Genomic DNA, 23,656 nt, shown 5'->3' on the forward strand with positions numbered 1-23,656 from the left:
TCAGCTCTTCGCTGAGTGGGGCAAGTCAGATGAGGAGACTCGTGCAGTGTGATCAGAGCATGTTCACACAGAGTAAGTAGTCGATGAATGGTTTGTAAACAAAGTGCCGGTGATGCAATGCTTGCTTACCAATCTCACGGGCTGGATTAGGCAATCAGTCTGTAGTAATAGTAGCTGACCACGCGTCAGGCATTGTGCCAAGCACTTTACAGTCATTATCTCTCTTCATTTCACGTGTGTCATGTGAATCTGGGCTCTGTCCCCATTTTATGATTGCCCTGGGTTACATAGATGGAAACTGAAGCTCAGAGAGATGAGATGAGCCAAGCCTGTTTGTCTTCAGAGCCTGGGCTCCTACCTGCCTTGCTGTGGTCAGTCAGTTCCCTGTCATCTTCCAGAGCAGGTGACACCACCCTAGCCCCCATAACACTGTAAATGCTGTTGAAGTTCCATTCCCAGCAGTTCCCCCCTAAGAAAGATTAGGACTCGGAGATGGGGGACTGTTGTGCTCTGTGAGGCTCAGGGCGTAGAATATTATGCTGGGAACTAAGGACGGACATGTGGAGTCTAGCAGGGCACAGAGAGAAAGGAGGGGGTGAACTAGGCAGGGGCCCAACTGGAGGCAGATCCCCATGGTCACAGTGATGTGCTGGGTGTGGGAGCGGAGAGAAACTGGTCACACTGGTGTGGCAGGTATGGGTGGGATGTACAGATTATGTTAGAAAGTAAGTCTGCAGAATGGGAACATTCACTCCAGCAGCCCTTGGGTCACATGTGGCTCTCAGTGAGTTTTTAAAACTTTGAATGGGTTGTCAGCACTTAAAAATTGGAAGATGTGATGTAAAAGTCTGGATTTACAGCTGCTCTGGAAATACCGGAACTTCTGGCAGTTGCTGGGCCCACATCCCCACATGGTAACAATTGGCTGGAGCTGAGGCCAGCTGCCTCCATTATGTGGGACAAGTGCTGTCTGCTGTGGCACAGACCAGCCCCCCCCCCCAACTCCCATCTGCACGGATATGAGGGCTGCAGAACTGGTGACCTCCGTGGAATGGACAAGGGGTCTGATACTGCATCAGAAGTTCATTGTGCTTGCCCCCTGCCAGATTGCAAGCTCCGTGCGAGCAGGAGCCATGCTAATGCTTGTGCCCCGCTTCACTGCCAGGGCTTACCAGATGCTCTATCGATGCCAGGCACTCAGGAACCAGAGTGTCTGGGTGGCAGCAGTGACCATGTTAGCGTGGGATGCATTCTGGAAGCTGCCACAGGCCCCTAGAATGCTGAGGAGGAAACACACTATACAGATCATTTTGATCCCCATTTTTAAGGCAAACTTTGGATGACCACGAAATAGCAAATAGGTAGCTTAAAAAGGAGAGGGTGGTGTGTGCGCGTGTCCGGGGAACACTGCTGGTTGTACAGCGCTGTGACCAGTGCCTCTCCCGCTTATGCTGTTTTCTTCTGCCAACACAGAGCAATAGGAACGCATAAGGAGGGCTTGTGGCACGTGCTCGATTGCCTCGATCAGCAGGATCACAGCCTGAGTTCAGGGCTCTGTACGGTTTTGCAAAAACCGGTAAAACCGAATTGCTTTTAACCAGGGATATGATCTTTCTCCTGGCTGCTCGTGGTACCCCTCACTGCAGGTTAGCCTGTGTTCTTGTTTTGTTTATTTATTTACTTGCCTTTCTTCTGCACTTGGCATCCCTTGGGGCTCTGCATGAATGCACCTTGCCATAGGGAGCACTGGGAAAGAAGAAAGTCAGACTGCCTCTCCCCTCGGGCTCCAGCTCCAGAAAATCAAAGCCAAGCTGAGGCCGCTCTTTGCTGCCTGCAGCAGGGTCAGCGGTTTGTGTAATGTTTTCCCCATCAGCTTAGCTCTGCTGATTTCTGGTGTTTTTGAGCAAGGGGATGAAGAGCGGCCTTTTTCCAGCAGGTGGGACCTGCAGCTGGGATCAAAGCTCCCCGTCCGGGCTCCCGCTGACAGCAGCCCCTGCTTTCCTGTAAACCGCTCATGGTGGGGCAGGATTTGTCTCTGTGGAGTGGGGTCACTCCAAGAAAAACTGGCGCAGATGCCCTGAGAAGGAATGGAAGGAGAGAAGCACTTCTGTCTCGCCCCGTGCAGGGAGCATTTGATAACATCATTTGAATCAAACCATAATTGGGTTTTTGCAACCAGTTCGTGTAGGAACATGAAACGCTGTTCAGCCAACAGGTTTGGTTCTAACAACCGTCTTAACTAGAGGTTTAAGTTGTACTGTGTATCCCTATATTTAGTCAAATAATATCTTTGAGCCACTTTTTCATTCTTATTTTTAGTAATCAGTAATTTTTCTAGGTAATAATTTGGGTCTGATTGGGACTTTTTGGCAGTTCTTCAGTTCTAATTATAGAAGACTTTTTGCTTGTACGTCTCGATGATAAAGTGAACGCAGGATTTTAAAGAGCTGGCCAACAAACTGGTTGAGTCCTAATTTTTGAGAATCATGGCTACCACCTAAAAATATGGAACAAATTATAGTTCCCATCCTGACAAAACTACCCCAGGAGATTTAATTTGCATAACTCTTTTGACAGCAAGCAGATCCCATGCCATAGGAAAGATTCTCCAGCGGTTTTACTGGCAAATGTCCTCTTCTAGCATCTTGTTTTATGTCATAAATAAGCTCTAATTACCCAGATGGTATCACTGCTTCAGTGTGAGCCAGGACCTGGTGGGTCTGCACCGCAGAGGCTCTGGGCTTCCCTGGGGCTAACCCTCTGTCATGAGGCACATGTTCGCTTTTGAGCGCCGGTGAAAATAGGGACAGCTGTACAGTCCTGTTTAGCTCATGAGGCCAAGGAGAGGATCAGATGGACTCCTGCATCTCAAAGCCATTTGAAAACCCTCCAGTCTGGTGCCAGTAGGGAAGGTTAGCACTCAAGACTGTGGTCAGCCCTGTGACCTGAGCTGTGTCTGGGCCTCATCTTTATCAAAGAAAATTAGGGCTTCCGATTAGATCTGTGTGGTCCCATTTTGTGCACATAGTTACACGAGGCTATTTTAATTTAATTAATTGAAATTAAATAAAATTGAATATCTAGTTTCTCAGTCACATTGGCAGCATTTCAAGTGCTCCATAGCCATGCGTGGCTAGTGGCTCCCGTGTTGGACAGCACAGAGAGAGAGCTCTTCCTGATTATGTAAAGCTGGCTTGGACAGCCCTGGACTCCTCTATCTCTCAGATATCTTCCAATCTGGGATTGTGGAGATTGCAGCAAGGTGGCTTGCTTGGTCCTTACAGGAGAATGAATTGCGCCTTTAACGTCATCCCTGCCACCCAGACATAGCAGGGGCTGAAATGTAATCTATACTCCTCGTTGCCTTGGTGGCTGAACAGGAGGTCTTCCTGTGGCATCTTTTACATTTTCTTAGATGAGAGAAATTAGCTGTAGAATGATAGGTTTCTGAGCCATCATATAGTTATATCTAGCTTAAATTTGTAATATGAAGTGTTACAAACTTTGAGCAAGCCAGAATTTTTGCTATATCTCTGGGTCTTCTTTTTAGAAACAAGGTGAAGGTGACCTGTTGTTATTTCCCCTGAGCACGGGACAGTGTAGGTTGGGTCTCAGGTGGATAAACGTACGAGAAGGAGTAGCTGAGGCATGCGTACATGATATGGAGATTAGAAACAGCCACATGGCAGTTGCTATCCAGGGGGCTTTCAGGACAAGGGGCAGGGGTAGATGGGAGTGTTGTAGTGAGCTTAATAGCTCAATAGACTAGAGATTCAAGTCCAGAAGAAATGAAATAGGTAAAAAGCAAGAAAAAGCTAGGTCCCACAGTTCAGGCTGTTCAAATATATTGGATCCCTTTTGTCACCTTTCAGTGAAGCCTTCCTGAAGCACTCAGAAAAATTGAACATCGCCTGTCCCTAGTACTTCTGCGCCACCTTTTTAGCTGTTTTTTTCCTGTGGCACTTATACTCTCTGGCACATTGTGTATTTTACTTACTTTGTGTTTATTGTCTGTCTTTTCCTAAGAAAGAGTGTAAGTTCCAAGGATCCAAGGATTCTTGTCTGTTTTGCTCAGTGCTTGGGCACATTAGCATTTTCCATGAATACTGAGTGAATGAATGAATGAATGAGAAAAGCAGATTGAGAAAGAAAATGTTTCTGAGAATGAGCCTTATGATCAAGAGAGGCCATGGTGATGACTCTTGAGTCAAAAGGTCCATCAGAGCAGGGCTCCTTGCACTGTTTTACCTGGAACCATCACTGGTGAATGAATGCAGTTTAGAGGTTATATTTGTGCTTTGGATGACAGAGGCCTGGCTCATAATCAGGCTGCCCTTAACAGAATGTGTGAAATGAAAGCAAATGCTTAGCTCTCCAGAGCTGACTCAGGAATAAGACAATCTTACACTACTCCCTTCCCTTTTAGGGGTTTGATCAGATTGAGTGAGCAATTTTTTACACAAAAAGTAAGGTGGTGATAATAATAATCACTTTGACACAGTCACAGCACTCTGGAATAGTTGTATCCATCAGACCTCTGTGTATCCAGATCCCCTGTGGAGCCTGGTAAAATGCTGTCTGATGACGAGGTCCGTGGTGGGGCCTGAGACCTGCTGCTGTGACAGGTGCTGAATACTGCTGCTCTGCTGATCCAGGGGTTACCCTTGGAGCAGCAAGGCTTTATTAAGGAGAGAAATTAAATCTTAGTCATGGCATCAGTTGCCTTCATTAAAAATAGTTCTAGGGACGCCTGGGTGGCTCAGTTGGTTGGACGGCTGCCTTCGGCTCGGGTCCTGGTCCCGGGGTCCTGGGATCGGCAGGGAGCCTGCTTCTCCCTCTGCCTCTGCCTGCCTCTCTGTCTGCCTGTGCTCGCTCGCTCGCTCTCTCTCTGTCTCTGACAAATAAATAAAATCTTAAAAAAAAAAAAAAAGAAAAGAAAATAGTTCTAAATTCCCCTCAAATAGGCTAGGGACTGTCATTTCAGGATGCTCTGATAGATGCTTTCCACTTTCGTTCAAGTAGTTGTTGAGGTAGCATAAGCAAGCATCAAGAAAATCAACCTTCCCCAGTTTTGGTTTTTCTGTAGTTGAGCACTTGCCAGCACTCTTGTCAGGACGGCTTTCAGTTCCAAGGCTTCTAAGGCAGTTGTTGAATACCCTAAGTCTTAGCAGACTTACACTGGTTCCTTACATGTGAGAGGTGGTTGCACCCAGTAGGGAGGTGTGTGTATGTTAAGCCATGGATCAAGCTGCTCCCAGAGGAGCCTGGATGGGAATTAGAAGTCTGTTTTTATGGTGCAGAGAAGCTCACAGTACCTGACTCTTTCTCACTGTGAGACTCACTATGCCTTTGAAAGAATTACTGTCCTGGAAGATTTAGTTTTTTAAGATTTATTTGTTTATTTTAGGAAGAGAGGTACATGGAGGAGTGGCGGAGGAAGGATAAAAATCCTCAAGCAGACTCCTGGCTGACTGTGGAACCCAATTCGGGACTTGGTCCCAGGACCCTGAGTACAAAATCTGAGGCGAAATCAAGAGTCGGATGCTTAACTGACTGAGCCACCTAGGTGCCCCTGCCCTGGAAGAATTAATGAGGGAAAAAAGGAGCATCCAAAACCATGGACATTTCAGAATTTGAGTTTGAGAGTCAAACTCCCTTGTAAATCAACGATCTTATCTTATGTGCATCTCTCTTTTCCTGCCACATTCCAAGATAGAGTACAGTTGACCTTTGAACAATGTGGGGGTTAGGGCTGTGGAGCCTGCCCCCCCCCCCCCGAGCCCTTGCCTCCATCTTCATGTAGTCAAAAATCTACATATAACTCTTGACTCTACCAAAACTTAACTACTAATAGCCTACTGTTGACCAGAAGCCTTACTCTTAACGTGAGCAGTCAACTAAACATATTTTGTATGTATATGTATTATACACTGTATTCTTACAATAAAGTGAGCTAGAGAAAAGAAAATGTTACTAAGAAAATGAGAAGGGAAAATACCCTTACAGCTCTCTATTGTGTCGGTGGGCCTGCACAGTTCAAAGCCATGTCGTTCAAGGGTCATTTGTGTTTATTGTTTGTGGAAATGTTGTCCTTCTGTCCTGTAGTCCAGGGATGTAGTCATGGACCTATAAGTGCTGTTGGTTTGTACCATGATTCTGTGCTTCCCATGTCACCAAAACCATCCCACTTTTCTCTCTTGGGTTGCTCTCATGGGCTTTAAGAGTGTTTGCATGTAGATTACCCTTTGTGTAGGAAACCTTCTCTGCTCTTGCCCCCCTTCTCTTCACCATTCCACCCTGAAATGGCTGTCCTTCCTCTGTGGCCTCAGGCTAGGACTGAATTATAGTCAATTTTCGTCATTCACGTAGTTATGTTCTGTAAAGTTGCCACAAACCCAGACTTCCCAATCTCAACCTTTGCTCCTAGGGGAAATACAGGGTTAGGTTCCTGTGGGCCTCTGGTCACAGCATTTTCATCAAACAACAAACAAAGGTACCTTTGTTCTATCTGTGTTTCTGTTTACGGGCACCTTTTATATTGCAGATTTGTTAACAGTGACCCTCATGGCCAACAGCATGGTAACTCAAGCTGGAATAAAGCTTATCTAAGACAAATATTTTCTTCCATTAGACACATTAGAGCCTTTCAGCACTGAAGAATACTGAAGGGGTGCCTGGGTGGCTCAGTTGGTTGAGCATCCAACTCTTGATTTTGGCTCAGGTATCAATCTCAGGGTCGTGAAATTGAGTCCTGCATTGCACTCTACGATCAGCATGGAGTCTGGGATTTGCTCTCTCCCTCTCCTTCTCCCTCCCTCCATGCTCTCTCTCTCTCTCTAATAAATAAATAAATATATTTTTTTAAAAAAAGAATACTAGAAAGTAATTTGGCAGTATGTTCAGGGACCATTTTTAAAGAGTTAAATTATCATCAAAAATCCTAAAATGCAAACAGTGTGTCACTTGCTAGACTGTGAAAAGGACATTTTTTTTGACAGTCTGAGAGCTGAAACAAGAAGTCTGGGAAGGTGCTCTTTGGCAACTAAAATGTTCGCCCTCTGCGCATATTTGTGAATGAGCATAAAAATGCTCATTGCCTTTGAGGTTACAAATAAATTTTAGCGAGTAGACAAATTCACAAATAAGGAATCAGTGAATAGTGAGGATCTACTATACCTTATAGACAGACTAAACTTTGGTATAGGGAACAGCACAATAGGGATAGAAAAGAAGAAATACATGTCTTTCTTGCCTTAAAGAATTTAATATTTGGAATTTCAAGAAAAGCATTGAAGTCATCAATCTGGGCTTAGAATTAGGACTTTGGTGGACTTCTTGCCCCCATTTTAAAATACAGAATGGTTTTTGCATAGAATTCTCTTGTGGGAAGAGACTGTGCTCAAAACTCTCAAAGCCTTGGGGCGCCTGGGTGGCTCAGTGGGTTAAGCCTCTGCCTTCGGCTCCGGTCATGGTCCCAGAGTCCCTGCATCTGGCTCTCTGCTCAGCAGGGAGCCTGCTTCCCCCACCCCCTTCTGTCTGTCTCTCTGCCTACTTGTGATTTCTGTCAAATAAATAAATAAAATCTTTAAAAAAAAAAAAAAAACTCTCAAAGCCTCTGAGCCGGACATTCCCAGGGCATCCTGTGCCAATCATTCTCCTTACTTCACCATGATGTGATGGCTTGTTTCTTGCCTTCCACAGACTGAGATGATCTGCTCTTCAGATCAGAGGCTGCATATTGTATTCACCATTCTATGCACCAAACCTGGCATATAGCAGGTACTCAATAAATATTTGTCAAAGACTGACCTTGAACCCGGGCAGTTGAGCTGAAAAACTGTAGCCCTATCTCCTTCCTTCTAGTTCTGGTCCTCAACCCCTTGTGCACAATTCTGAAAACCAGAAAGTTCTGAAAGTACACGTATTTTGGGGGCAATTGACAGCAAAACCTGACTGACCTGAACTTACCTGCTGTGAGACTATTATCTTTACTTAGTCCACTTGGAGAGACTAACCATACGTTTTAGGGCAGAAAGATATTAGTGTATTTGATTACAGGTTGTTGCAGGGAGTGTTAAGTCATATATGGCATAGTAGTAGAGATCCAGAATTACTTTTCTGAATTGGAAAACAAACAGAAATTTTAAAACTCAGGTCCAAGGGTTTTAGATAAAGCATTGTTGACCTGTGGTGGAATTTAGGGATTTTTCTGTAGAAGTTTTATTTGAGGAAATTGATCATTTATTTAGAAGCAAATTAGCCAGAGGCAGAAATGGTTAGTCTCTGGCTGATGAGAGGAGAATGAAGTGCCATGATCTGATGGCATAACTCCTGAGGGGACAGCACTTGGTGTAAAGTCAAGCCCCAGGGTTAGTTTAAAGAGTGCTCAGTAGTTCTTTTTGTCAAGAGGAAGCTTACAGAATGAAAGCCGAGGAGTTGATTCCTCTTACGACCTTATCATCAATACAGAAAATATTTACTTGGAGTGTTAATCTACAGGTGCATGTAATCTACACATGGGCAAAGTTGATTAGAAAAAGAAATCCCTTGACTTTGAGAAATGATTTGAAAAATCTGACCATGATGTCCAGTTCTATTATTTCATGGAGAAATGTGTTGGTAAACTTACTCTCCTGGCAAAAAAAAAAAAGAAAAAAAAAAAGAAAATGTCAGCATTGAGGTAGAAGATCCACAAGCAACTGAAGTCAGCCAAAATACCTGTTCAGTTTCCTGATCATAGTAATAATAAACGAAGGATCTGAAGACTTAGTCTTGTTGTTTCCCGCCACCCCAGGTGGGAAGTTTTCTCTTGTTACTGCATAAATGCAGGTACAAAATGAAGTCTTCTAAGCCTTTTATGCTCATTTTTTTTTTTTAAAGAAACATCTGTTTTAAGAAAATAAGCTTTATACCACTCAAATTAAGTAAAATCGCTCACTTGGAATAAAATATTTATCCAACTGGTATAAAGACTTTTGGGGGTTCATCTTCAGGTTTCTGATAGGTATGAAGCAGTTTTAGGGGCTTGGAAGCAGAACTAGAAGGAAAATTAGTAGAAATTATTACTTTTTATTTCAGAAAGTACCAGGATTGGTCTGTAGATCAAATGTCTGGGGAGGTGGGATGGGGGAAATGCCTTTAAAGATGTGTTTTGAAATGCCCCACAGACTGGCTTTCACCACTACCTGGGGAATAACCCCCATAGCAGTGAGCTACATACTTCTGCAGAGAACAACTTTCTGTGTGTAGTTCGCGCATTGAAAGAGATGACTAATAGATCTTTCTCTAGGCATATTTTGAGATTCTCTTTGTATTTGGTAGAACGTGCCATGCCTTTTAAAAAGACATTTGCAATGAGGAGTGTTGCATTAGAGGCCTGCCAGTTTGCCCAGAGGAAACAGGATCTGGCCCCGTGATCTGACCCCCAATTAGGACACACTCCTTCTCGCGGAGGCTCCATCCGCTTTTCCAGAGCAAATGTCAGAAGCCTGTGACTTTTTTTTACCAGGACACATATTTGTTGTTGTTGCTGTTGTTGTTTTAAGCTAATTTTTGTTGAAGTACACACAGATTATAAGTAGATAAAGAACGAACTCAGCTGTGGTAAAATACCTGTGTAACTAGCACCCAAATCAAAAATCGTGCTTGAGGGGCCCTCGATGCCCCTTAGTGCATTGTCATTCTCTGGCCCCTGCCCTGTAACCACCATCCTGATGTCACCATCTGTTGGTTTTGCCTGTTATAGAAACTGGGTATATAGAAATGATATAAGAGTGTATACTCTTCTGTGTGTGGCTTCATTCTTTCATGAAGCGTTTTTGTTTTTGAGGTTTATTTAGTTTAGAGAGAGGGAATGAGGAAAGAGTAGAGGGGAGGGTCAGATGGACAGGGAGAGAGTCTTAAGCAGACTCTGCACTGACTGTGGAGCTTGACTCAGGGCTCAATCACAGGACCGTGAGACCTGAGCTAAAACCAAGAGTCAGAGGCTTAACCAACTGCGCTATCCAGGTGCCCCTCTTTCAGCGTAATTTTTGTGAGTGTTCTGACTCAGCATTAATTTTAAAGGTCTCTTTGGGGCAACTTTAAAAAAATCCAGCAGATTGGTCTGAGAACATCAAGTCTAAGAAGGTGTGCAGCTAGTCGTGTAGTCCTGTAATTGTGTAAGGAGTGTGAAGCATGGGCATTGGAGAGGTTGAGCACTGAGTAAACTCTAGGTGGCATATTTCTGAGCACTTTCCCCTTTGCCTTTGACATGCCAGAGGGACTCCTTCCCTGCAGGGCACAGCTTTCCAGGTCCAACAAGGAGCAAACCTAGTGGGTCTGCATTTAGGAAGGAGCTCAGTGCTTCAGCTCTGTCTTCCCTTTAGAGGGGTGACAGGTTCATTCACTGCCCTTACTCCTATCAGTGAGCTGTCCTGATGGGCACAGCATGGAGTGGTTTTGTGGAAGAGCGGAGGAGGGTACTGCAGGCCTGCCCCAGAGGTGGCCACTTAGCGCTGTGCCTGATCCTTGGGAGGAGTGGTCTGTCCCAGAGCTGTGTGCCGTCCTGTTGTTCCTGTTTTCTCCCCAGGAAATCAAAGGTTCCAGACTTCCTTCAGAGGGCCTATTAACCATGGTTCCCAGCAAGTGGGAAGAGGCAGTGCTGATGTAATATGTCAGACAATTAATAATTCTGGAAGAGCCGAACTAGGGAGCAGGCAGTGTACCACTGTCATTCATTTTATAGAACAGGCTTGTCACTAAGAAACCACAGAACGGTTCAAGATTAACTGCTTCATGCCATGGCGATGTGTATTTAAGAAGACATTCCACCGTGTATCATACCAGTGAGTGGATAAATATTTTGAATTTTCAAAGTTTTTGACTCCTGTCATAATTTGGAGAGCTGCATGCTTCAGCCTGTGTGGATGTGGTCAACATACCAGCACTTAAGTTATTTTCCTGTCTCAGTATTGTCAAAGCGGCAGAGCTTACTAACTTTATATTTTGTAACCAAGGAAAATTTTAGCATTTAGAACAAGCACACAAAGAAATAAACACATTAAATCACTTAACCCGGCCTTTCCTTCTCAGAGCATGCCAGGAAATTTGGAAGCAGTCATTTTCATTCTGCTTTCAAGATGGGAAAAGGGAGACAAAAAGGACATGTTTGAAAAACTCTATCAAAACCTCCACTTTTGTAGACCTTAAAACTTGTCCTATTTCACCAACTTCAATAGTGGATCTGAGTATAAGTAGTTGGAGGGCAAAGGGCAGAGCATACTAGTAGGTGTTCTGTGGCATCATGAGTGGGTGTCAGGGGAATGAAGGTACTGGCCTCTCAGCCCTCAGGCTGGCGGGGATGCAGACTCTGTGTCACACCAGGCAGATGGCATCATCTGTGTGTCTCATGACGTGAAATTGTTTCTGAAGTGCTGCTTTACACAGACAGCTTTTCTAAGACTGAGGTGGGATTTTAGCTGAGTACTAATAAGACCCCCGCATGGGAAGACCTAAGGGAGAAGTGTACCAGAAGAAGGGTACAACAAGTGCAAGGGCCTTGAGGCACGAATGCATTAACAAGTCCTTAGGATGGAGAAAGGGCAGCCAGTGGAACACAGTGACTGGGACACTAATGGCGGGGTGACCTCACTGAGAGGCGGGCACAACCCAGGGGCCAGATCTCTGGGGCTTTGTCCTCACTGGGGAGTTTGGATTTTATTCTGTTTTGGGAAGCTACTGTAGGTTTTTACACTGGGAAACATCATGATCATAACAGAGAAATATAAAACCATGGTGTTTGGATTCAGAGGAGAATTAAAAACAGACTCAACCCATTCTCTGCATCTTACTGGCGAAGGAAACTTTTCTGTGCCTTGCTGCTGTTGATATTTTTGGTGGTGTCATTTTTTCATCTATAAAACCAAGAAGTTATATGTGATGCTTTCTGATTTCCGTTCAGCTCTAAAGATCTTGATCCCAACATACCCCTCTCTATTAGTGTCCTAGGACCACTGTAACAAATGACCACAAACCAGATGGCTTAAAACAACAGAAAGCTGTTCTGTCAAAGTTCTAGAGGCTGGAAGTCCTCCACAGGGTTGGTTCCTTCTGGAGGTTTCAGGGGAGTGTCTGTTCCATGCCGCTTTCCTAGCTTCTGTTGGTAGTGAGCAATCTTTGACATGCCATGGCCTGTAGATACGTCACTCCAGTCTCTGCCACCATTATCACGTGGCCTTCTCTGTCTCTTCATTCAGTACTATGGTAAGGACACCAGTCCCCCTGGAGTCATTGGATTGCAGACCTGCCCAAACCTGGGATAACCTCATCTTGATTTGATTATATCTGCAAAGATCCTATTTCCAACTAAGGTCATATTGACAGGTTCTGGGGAATAGGACTTGAACATATCTTTGTGGGGGACACATTTCCACCCATAATACCTTTGTTCTACCACCTTCATAGTAATGCTTTTTCCATCTTGTTGACTGACCTCTACTTAGTTTAATGGAATCTGAACAGCCATTTCATCTGAACAGCTAAGAGGTCAAAATACTGCACCTCTGTTACTAAACAACACTGTCTGCCCTTTTCACATAGATGAAATGTAGAAATACTGTCAGAATTGTTCAAATCTGACATACCCAAAATGTCTTGCTTCATAGAATCATCAGCCTCGGACCCATAATCCTCACTTCCCCATATTCTTTTCTGTCCAACAGAAGTGGGGTTTTTTTGGTTGTTGTTGTTTATTTTGTTTTCATTTTTGTGTATTTTTTACTTAACCAGCTATTTGGTTTCATTCAAATTGCATATTTATTCTTTGCCTTGTACCAGAAATTATTTAAGGTGCGTGTGTATGCGCGCGCGCTCGTGTGTGTGTGTGTGTGTGTGTGTATAAAACAACATGGTGTTAATTAAAGGTGCGGTCAAAGAAGGAAAAAAAGCAACAAAATGAAAAGGGAGGCAAGACAGAGCTTTGGATTCATTACATCATGCCAGGCATAATGTAATGTAATTTCCTAATAGCCAATATGGAGAGGGAGGCCTTTGAGTTTCACACTGCCCAGAGTTTTGTGGGGCCAGTTTTGAAATCGACTCTGAACATCAGTTTGGAGGATTGCAGTGAAGCATTTCAGCGAAAGCAGTTCTGCTGGGAGGCAGGGGGAGTAGAGGGAAAGGTGGCAAGTTGATGGGACTAACATTTCCATCTCTGCTAATCTGATTCGGTCTGGCATAAATGCAAAACCATTTCAGGGAGAGATTGAGTCAATTTCTTTCAAACAGTTCTTCCCTCCCCCCGGCCAAAGATTTTATTTATTTATTTGAAAGACAGAGATCACAAGTAGGCAGAGAGGCAGGCGGGAGGGGGGTGGGAGTGGGGAAAGCAGGCTCCCCGCTGAGCAGAGAGCCTGATGTGATGTGGGGCTCTATCCGAGAACCCTGAGATCATGAGCTGAAGGCAGAGGCTTAACCCACTGAGCCACCAGGCACCCCTCAGACAGTTCTTTATGAACATTGTACCTTTCTTAATCTGTTTATCACCTTCACCCTTCCACTTCTTAGATGGGTATCAGTGAAGAAGTAAATAGTAACCTCTCTGGATTTGAGTAAGCCTTCATTCACCTTCCTGGGGCATGCTCTAACGTATGTGGGATTACCGTAGCAATTTTTTTATATGGAGTCATTTACTTTGCTCTAAAGTGTGTGCACATTTGTGTATCTAGTGCAGCTACATAGGTGTGTCAATGCCTTATTTCTGAATATTCATTCAAATTTCTGTACTTAACAGAGTTACAAAGAGAAGTGATGATAGTCAAAACGCAGAAATATTCACTAATGATCAAACCACTCAATTTAGTCCCCATTCTAGCATATTATTTCCTTCCTAGCATCCTACCCACCCATCCGGCCAGTATTTTTTTGTTCGGCTTCTTATTGATTACTGATACTGTACAGTGCAAATAAATTGCAGATTGGGCAGAAGAGCAAGGGCTTCACAATGGCAGTGAAAGTGATACAGGAGTTGTACTTGAGGGAAGCACACAAGCACTGACATTGAGGCTTGGAAGTGTGGGATTAGTTAATAATTGAAGAAGGAAATTCTACAGTAATAGGGACATTATTGGGAAGTCTTTAAATGCCAAAGGAATCATTTGAATATCACATGATTGGAAGACCCTTGAGAAAACTGTTGATGCCTTGGTGATTATTTGTTCTCTGATTTGCTCTAAAAGGCTGACCTAAAGTGATGAATGTCATATAGCACTACACTGGAATTTTGTTAAAACAAAATTGTTAAAAACACAATATTTGGTTCACTCTTTGTTCATTGGGGGAAATGGCACATAGTTGCAGTTATAACCTACATATTAATCATTAAGTATTTTATGAACTTGTTGGTATAATTTGTAATTTTTTTTGAAGGTGAAATCATAACCTTTTTTTGGTTACTATTTACTATTAAATTTTGGTCTTTTATGTTGATCTACCTTAAGTGACCTTTCTTGGTCTTAATTTATCTTCCATTAGTGAGCATCTCTCCATTCTTTGCTTCAGCCATAAGGGGTGTAGTATGTTGGAGAGTATCCCCTCAAAATTCCCAGAACCCGAATATATGACCTTATGTGGAAATAGGGTTATTGCAGATTTTAGGTGATAGTAAAATGAGGTCATGCTGGAGTATGGTGGCCCCTTAATCCAGTATGATTGGTATTCTTTTAGGGAGAGGAGAAGAGACACAGAGATACTTCCAGAGGGAAGATAGCATGTAAAAAAACAGACACAGCAGAAAGAGTGCCTTGTGATGGCAGAATTTGGAGTGATGGGTCTACAAGCCAAGGAATACCCAGGGTTGCCAGCAACATGAGAAGCCAGAGGCGTGGGACAGGTTCTCCCTCAGAGCCTTAGAAGGGACTTCTAGCTTATAGAACTGTAAGAAAAGAAATTTCTGCTGTTTTAAGCCCCAGTTTGTGGTAGTTTATTAAGCCCTAGGAAACTAATATAGGGCGTTTTTCAGAAAATTATTCTGCTATTTCGTGGACTATGTGTTAATCTTCATAGTCCAGCCCAGAAAGGTATTACGTCAGGTTGGAAATAGGTAGAGAGTGATTTCACTGCCTCAAACTCAATATGGCTTAAATAACTTGCAGTATTTTTGGTATTCAATATGTAGCTTCTTGTTTAAAGAAATGGATTTTTTCTGTTAATAACCGAGCTGGGAGCAGTTTTCACTAGTATAGTGTAACAGCACACACTTCTCTCTTCACCTGTGCATCAGTCGTACTTGTGTTTCATGGTAGCTTTCAAGAGAAGACTGTCACTAACAACTTCTACTTAAAACTAAGGCATTATATTTTACATCAGGCTCCATAAGTGTGTTTTGTACAGAGGATTTCTGAAGTTTGAAACTGGTTCTTTTCAATAGACTGGGATTATGATTATATGTCATTATCATCAATACCTTTTAAAAAGAAAGTTGTAGTACTGTTTGTCCCCAGACAGAACCTGGGGTGCATGTGTGTGTGTGTGTGTGTGTGTGTCCTTTGAAATTCAAAGGCTAAGTCAGTGTATTCCATCATCCGGTATGAAATGTTTGTTGAATTGCCTCACTGGCACCCTGTCTTACATTATCAGTTGCTGGCTCTAGTGTCAGTATGTCATGCCTGGCAGGTTAGTGGGTTTTGGCAGAGGAAATGAAACCTAGTCAGTTACTCCGAGATTTATAGTAGATCTGCTATTGCAGGAAGTGGTGAAAAGTTGATTGATAGTTGGAGACAAAATTCTACAACAAGAAACAGGATGTATGCTTTCTATTTATACTCAGGTTTCCCTACATTTTAGGGCTCCTTTTGCACTTTGTTTTGGTTCTTTCATAAGGCCATGCAGTCCCCTACCCTTTAACACAGTCACCAAGATATGAAATAATTTGAGGGGATTCTCTGTTAGCTTAGCCATGGTAAAGGCATGTACTTCCTGCTGTGACTGTTACTCTGTCGTGGTACTTGTATTCACTGGAACTTGTCAAAGAGCCATTTTTTATAAAAAAAAAATCCTCCAAGTAAGGTATTATTTCACATCTACAAACAGAATGAACGTTTTTGTTTTTTTTTTTTTTTTTTACAAGTTACATGGTAGCATTACATTTCCAAAAACTTTCTAAGGAAAACTTGTTTTGAGTATTTTATTAAAATATGACATCACTGTGATCCAATCATCATGTCTCTTTTAAAAGATGAATCTCTTCACTCCTGGTGGAATACATTCTTAACCAGTATGTGCTCTTCACTTAGATATAAAATATATACTGTAAGTACAATAGTAATTCAGCGTATTCATGACTTTGTATCCTAATGTACCTGGTTTTTGTAAGCATTCTGATTAACTAATAGTGTCACTCAACTGACAGAACTTTTTGACATGAACTAGCTGGTCTGTTTTGAGTGTGACAGTGGAAAAACCCCTAACTACGTTATTGCGGTGCTTTCTGAAATGGAAAGGGACATTGTGGAATTAGGTTCTAGAATTTACAAGGAGTGGCAGACTTAGAACCAACTCTAATTGTACCACTGGTTGAAAGAACAAAAAGTCTCCTCTTTCATGGCTTGATTTTTTTTTTCTCCAAATGAGTAGTTTTTTTTTTTTTTAATTGCAAACAATGATTGCTACAATAATTCTATTCAAAATAATTGAATAGAAACAAACCCAACTTTCATTCCTTGAGCTGTTTGGTCATATTCTACATCAGTGATGCTTTGAAATTTTTAATTCCTTATTATTCTAGCATTCTTTAGGTGGTGAATTCAGAATGCTCGTCCATAAACTTAAGGTTTCTGTCACAACTTCAATATTAATTTAGGAAACTAGCCAGCTTGAGGTAGTAGTAAAAGTGGGATTAATAAATAGAGATGATCCTGGGTGAAGAATCCTAAGTGAACACAGAATTCATTTTTTACATACTTTATTTTTTCAAAAAAAGATTTATTTATTTCAGAAAGAGAGAAAGAGAGCATTAGTTGGAGGGACAGAGGGAGAGAAAGTATCTCAAGTAGACTCTGTGCTGACCATGGAGCCCAACGTGGGGCTCAATCACATGACCCTGAGATTATGACCTGAGCTGAAACCAAGAGTTGTATGCTTAATGTACTATACCGTCAAGATGCTCCCATTGTTTATCTTTCTTTCTTTTTTTTTTTTTTTTTTTTTTTTTACAATTTTATATAAACCAGTCACTTTAAATGTGATACAGCACTTAAAATGAGAAACAAACTACAGGAGAAAGATTCACATTACCCAGTAACAGGCACGAGTCCTATTAGGATCACATGGCTCATCTGAGCCTCTTTCCTGCCTGTCAGAGTGGATCCTTTTTAGTCTCACATTCGTGGGGTACGCTGGGTCTGAAAAGAGCCAGGATTACAGGTGAGAAGCTTTGAAATTCCAAATTTGTTCTGTTACACACGACAGATACAGTAAAGTAGACAATAGCAAAGATCCAGATAGTTTCATCTTGAGAGTCGACACCTCTACTCTCTTCGCTGTTTCCGCAAAAATTATCCAGATGTTTTCTTCCAGTTCTAAGCCTCTGTCATTCAGGCTCAGATGTGTACTTCATTGAAGCTTGCTAAGCTAAACCATCAATGTTTGCAGACTTCTGTGCCTGTACCTGTCAGAACTTGCTCATTTGGAAGATGTTGAATAAAGCTCCAGCTGGGGAGAAGTAAAGAATGTGGTCTTGGGACTGGAAACTTCAGAGCCCGGCGATTTGTGGGAGGCCCCGTGGCAGAGGAGGGAGTGCCCTGGGGCTCTAAGGCATGGGTTTCTGATCTTGACTGTGCCTCATTAGCTGGGTGAACTTCAGCAGGTCTCTTACCCCTCCAACCTTTTCTTATGTCATCGGTAATGTGGACAGAGATGAAACTGACCCGAAAGGTTGTCATTTGGAGCAAGTGTTTTTGGATCATCATCTTTTGTATATTGTTGGAAGTATTTGTCATGGCTTGTAGGAATGTGAGATGTATGGTCACTGAAGTAAGAGCTTTTATTTCAAAATTTTATTTCTAATATGATTTAGTGAGAGGCATGGTCTTCTTTCCCAGATTCCTTGCTCTTTCTCTCTTCAAGCTGCAGGTTGTCACCCTGAGAAGATCTGCTTCAGTGAAAAAGATAGCAGTGAACTAGCTCCTGGGCTGACAGGGCCATAGGGCAGAGACGTCTCAGACTAGTCCACTACCTCGGACCAGATTCTTTACCAGTGGTCATCAGGGTTTCAAAACAGCTGGTGGGTGGACACCATCGACACCCTCCTTGGACGTGGATGTAAATTACATTATAACCATCTTACTCCATAACTGTGCTCCTCGAGATGTCTCAAACTGGTGGGAGCATCCAGAGTTTATAACCCTCTGGTGAATCATAAGCTGATGTCAGCTGATCTTATCCTAGTTTTTCTCTTTACCCTAGAGAGGTAAGCTTCCTTTTCCTAACCTCTGGGGATTCCAGCCCTGACACTTGGGGGATTCCTTGCATATGAGAAAGTTGCCCTCCATGATCGCTGTTGCCTGTGGCCATGCCCCCCACTCACTGTGCCTTGCACCTGTCCGTGGATGCTGCCTGCGCTCACGGAGGGCCAGCAGTGGGGATGGAGCTTCTTTGCACCAAGTTTCATTATCACGGCACATATTCTGAGACCAAAGGGTCTCAGATACATCAAGGCACTTAGGTGAAAAATACCACCTTTTTTCACTTGTTTCCATTGCCCCACCAATCACTTCAGCTCCAGTGAAATGAAGCTTCATTTTCTCAATGTTATAGGATGGACAGCTCTTTCAGTAGTGAACTTGCCTTGTGAACTCACCCTCCTCCAGTGTGTCTCAAAGCTGCTAAATGTTCTGTATGCTCATTTCTCCTTCGAATGTAGAGACGCGTAGAAGCCATGTCAGTGTGCTGACCACTTTCACTCACTGCCACCCATTTTCATCATCATTTCCGATTTTCCTCTCTGGGAGAGTGACGACAGGGTTTTTGGACTCGGAGTATGCTTTTCGTTGCTTCTTTCAAAACATAAGGAAAAAAATTAATTCATCCAAGTTAAAAAGTTTATATTTAGTATAAGGTAACATTACAAATTTAGAAAAATACTCTCTGATATAACACGAAACGGTGTTCCGATAAAAATAAAAAACACTTACTTGTGGAGCATAACAGTAGCATGAAGGACATGGGGAGTTAGAGAAGAGAAGGGAGTTGGGGGAAATTGGAAGGGGAGGTGAACCATGAGAGACTATGGACTCTGAAAAACAATCTGAAGGGTTTGAAGTGGTGGGGGGGGGTGGGAGGTTGGGGTACCAGGTGGTGGGTATTATAGAGGGCACGGATTGCATGGAGCACTGGGTGTGGTGAAAAAATAATGAATACTGTTATGCTGAAAATAAATAAAAAATAAATTTTTTAAAAAGCACACTACATCATGCTGCTCTCTGTAGTACTGCATTTTATTTTTCATATATTTACAACTTTTGAATAGGAATTAACGTTCACAGAGGTTTAAAAATAATATGCAGTGAAAAGCCGCCCTTGTGCCATCACCATCCTCCACCTTTCTAGTCCCCGCCCCTTCCCCCCACGTAAGCTAGTGTTTTCTGTAGCTTTCCAGGTTTATTGATAAGTATACAAGCAATAGATGTGTTTCTATTTCTTTCTCGTTTTTTAACATAAAAGATAGCATATACATACGGCATGCCTTTTGCTGTTGCTGTGAAACAGGATATCTGGGTTAGCCCATGAACAGCTTTGTTCCTTACACAGCCATAGACTCTTCCTTTGCTCAGAGAGGAGAGTCCGTAACTTGATGAACCAGTCCCACATCTGGGGCATTTTGTTGTTTCCCATTTCCGGGTATGAAAAGCAATGCTGGAGTAAATAACCTTGGCCTCTGTCCTGTAGCATATGTGCTTAATTTCCAGATGTGGTATTGCCGGGTCAAGGGTGTGTACATTTTCAGTTTTGTAAGTTATTGCCAACGTCTCCTTCACAGGGGTCAGACCTGTTTAATTTCTCATCAGCAGTATAGGGAGGTGCCGTTTTCACAGTCTGGCTGGTCATGCTAGGTTAGTGTTTGGATGTTTGCCACTGTGATAAATGAAAAATGTATCTCAGTGTGACTTTAGTTTGTACTTCTCTTATTTGACTGGAGTTGAACATCTTTTCATATGTTTTACAAGCATTTATATTTATATTTCCTTTTGTGGGAATTATCTGCTTATGTCTTTTGTCCATTTTCTGATGAACTGTTATAGCCCATTTTTAGGAACTTTTGGGGGAGATTAGGCCTTGCCCTGTGACATGAGTTGCCAGTATTTTTCTCTATTTTATATTAGCCTTTTGACTTGATAATGTTTTGTTTTGTTGGTGGTGGTGGTGGTTTTGGTCTTACAGAACTTTGGTGTTTGGTTTTTTTTTTTAATTGAATTTGTCAGTCTTCGCTTTTCTTTTGTGACTTCCAGATTTTTTTTTTCTTTTAAGATTTTATTTATTTATTTGACAGAGAAAGAGAGCACAAGCAGAGGGAGTGGCAGAAGGAGAGGGAGAAAAAGGCTCCCCGCTGAACAGGAAGCTCTATGTGGGTGTCGATCCCAGGACCCTGGGATCATAACCTGAGCCAAAGGCAGATACTTAACTGACTGAGGTGCCCCGTGGCTTCTGGATTTTAAGTTGTAGTTAGAAAGGGCTTCCTCATTCTAGGGGCATAGAGGGAATCTCCTGCATTTCCTTGTAATACTATATTTTCTTCATTTTTTTTTTTTTTTACATTTATAGCTTTGATCTATTTTGGGATTTATCTCAGTGTCACGTGAAGTATGGATCTAACTTTATTTTGTTGTTCCTGGGCCAATTAATCAGTAGTCCTAATATTTCTTCAAATGGCTTTGAAGGTCCAAAAAGTTAGCAGCTCTTGCAGAAGCCTTAAAGGAAGAATCCCTGACAAAGGCCCAGCTGGGCCTAGACCTGGAAGAGCTGGAAGCCGCAGCACTTCTTGTGCAAGAGGAGGAAACAGCATTAAAAGCAGCCCATCCCATGTCCAGGCAGCAGACCCCTTCCTCCAGTCCTGAGGCCAGTGATTCCGAGGAATCAGACAGCACCACGTCGTCTGAGACTGAAGGTTCAGACTCAGAACAAGGGGAACTCACAGGCAGTGAATCTGAGACAGCAGATCCCTTGCAAGGTTCCTCTCCGGAGGGAAGAAGCGCCCTGCTTATTGTTGCCGGTGGGGTGTGCAGAAACACAGCCACCGAGACATCAGATGGCAGTCCTGGAAAGCCACCTGCCTCTTCCCAGGCTCTTAGAGGGTGCCGGCCACTGATAGAGGAGCTTGGAGAGCACCTGAACTCGACCGTTCAAGTTTCTGAACCTGAGGACTCGGCTGCTGGAAGCCACAGCACCATGCAGGGCAGAGTTGACTGGCAAACACCGAGTGATGGACGCCAAGGGGTTTTCCCCACCATTGAGAATTAGATAAGATTTGGTTTCCTTTACTGAATGATAATGCTTCATTTTCACTTTGTCCTTTTTCTTAGTGTGTACAGCAGTGTTTTTCGGTGAGCTGATGTTGATAGCTGTTGGTTTCCTTGGTACAACTTTAAAAATAAAGTTTTAAAGTATTTTTGCCGAAGTATAATTAATATTGAAGATGAAATAATAGTTGGGCCAGAATCTCTAGAATGCAGAGCCCATTAACATGGTTTTCTTCAAGATTTTATTTTTAAGTAACCTCTAAAATGTGGGGCTTGAAGTCACAACCCTGAGATCAGAAGTCACAAGTTCTAACAGCCAGCCAGGCACCCCCATTAATATTTTTGGTAGCCTCACCAAGGGATATTTGACATACAATAAACTGCACGTATTTAAAATGTACAGTGTGTAAGTGTTGACATATATATGTGCACAAAATGAAATCATCACTGCTGCCAAGATTCTGTTGTTACCCATCATTCCCAAGTGTCCTCATCTCCCTTTGTTACCCCTCTCCCCTACCCCCACCTACCACCCACCCCTCCAAATCCAAGCACTGATTTGCTGTGACACCGAACATTAGTTTGCGTCTCCTAGGATTTAATGCAAATTGAATTTATAGTAATATGTACTCTCCTAAAAATTAGGCTTATTTCACTCACTGTAATTATTTTCAGATTTGTTGGTGTAGCATGTATTCAAAAGGGCATTTTTAAAAAGGTTTTTCTTTTTTCCCGTATCTGAGAAATATTTCATTGGATAGATTTTTTCCATTCACCTACTGACGGACATTTGGTTTGTTTCCAGCTTTGGGCTGTTACAAATAAAGCTGTTATGAACATTTGTGTGCAAGTCTTTGTGCGGACATATGCTTGCATTTCTCTTAGGTAAATATCCAGTGGTGGAATGGCTGAGCCGTATGGTAGGTATATATTTAACAGTTTAAGAAACTGCCAGACTGTGTCCCAACATGGCGGCACCGGTTCTCGTTTCCACCGGTAAAGTAGACTTGCAGGTCCTGCACATTCTTGTCATCACTGAATGTGATCCGTTTTTACATTTTAATAAGAGTGAGGGGTGCCTCACTGTGGTTTTAATTTGCATTTTTTAAGACTTCTGTTGGTGAGCCTCTTTTCAGATGCTTATTTGTCACCCACAAATCTTTGTCTGTTCAAATCTCTTGCCATTTTTTTTTTTTTTTTTTTTAAGGCTGGGATGCTTATTTTCTTAGTTTCGAGTTTTGAGAGTTCTTTATAAATTCTGGATACATATCCTCATTATGAGTCATCTCTGCACACCTTGTAACCTTCAACTGGGTGCCACACATTGTAAATTTCACCTTGCTGAACATGTGGTCTTCTTCAGCTTTGTCTGGGGATGCAGTTACTTGGAAATAGTTTGATCTTCGTGCATCTTGCTTGCGTAATTTGTTAGGCAGGTATGGAAGTGTTCAGTCTGGATGAACTATTGCCTGGTACTAAGGAAGGATTTTCCCATCCCCCGAAATTACAAATTTTCCAGTTCAGGTGATGGAAAAACGGCACCTGTGTGAACGCTGACCGCTGTTCCCTCCAGTGCTTTCAGATGGTGCTTTCCCAGGGATGACACGCTCTCTGCAGTAAGTACTCTCATGAGTACCAGACGGGCTCTCTCTAGATATCTAGCCTTCTCTGCAGCTCCCTCTTCTCTGGTCCTCTGTCCTGCAGCTGCCGGCTGCCTCAGTCTCCCCCTTGTCCTCCACTCTGTCTCCTCAACTTGGGAGTCCACTGGAGTCCCTCCTCATGCAGCCTGGATAGTGTCTGCACGATGACACTGTGTTTGTTTCCCATTCCCCAGGATCACTGTCTCTCATGGCCTAACATCCAATGTCTTAAAAACCATTGTTACACGTTACATGTAACATGTTACATGTACTATTCCTCTTTTTCTTTTTTGGTTATTTTGGGTCAAAGAGTAAATCTGGTGTTTATTACTCCGTTAATGTTTTAAATGTGAGTTTTCCCACTTGAGAGTAAGCTCCCAGGGAGCGGGTTCTGTGTCATGTCTGGTTACCACGGATTCATCAGTGCCCGTATCCTCAGCACTCCATAAATATTTGCTGAATGAATGAACAAATGAAATAAACCAATTTGCTCTAGGGAGGAAATGAAATGAAATCTGATCGGTA

At 42.7% G+C, this 23,656-nt stretch overlaps 1 protein-coding gene across 1 annotated transcript in view; it reads left to right on the forward strand.

The window, feature by feature from the left end:
• SHQ1 (SHQ1, H/ACA ribonucleoprotein assembly factor) overlaps positions 1-22,330 on the forward strand; it is a 102,502-nt gene extending 80,172 nt beyond the window's left edge. The window contains exon 11 of the mRNA XM_082697765.1: positions 20,913-22,330. Coding sequence (XP_082553891.1) covers positions 20,913-21,492 — 580 coding nt within the window. The 3' untranslated portion in view covers positions 21,493-22,330. The remainder of the gene's footprint in view (positions 1-20,912) is intronic.
• The last annotated feature ends 1,326 nt before the right edge of the window (positions 22,331-23,656 follow it).

This window comes from Mustela nivalis (assembly GCF_964662115.1).
Source record: "Mustela nivalis genome assembly, chromosome: 1".
NCBI lineage: Eukaryota > Metazoa > Chordata > Mammalia > Carnivora > Mustelidae > Mustela > Mustela nivalis.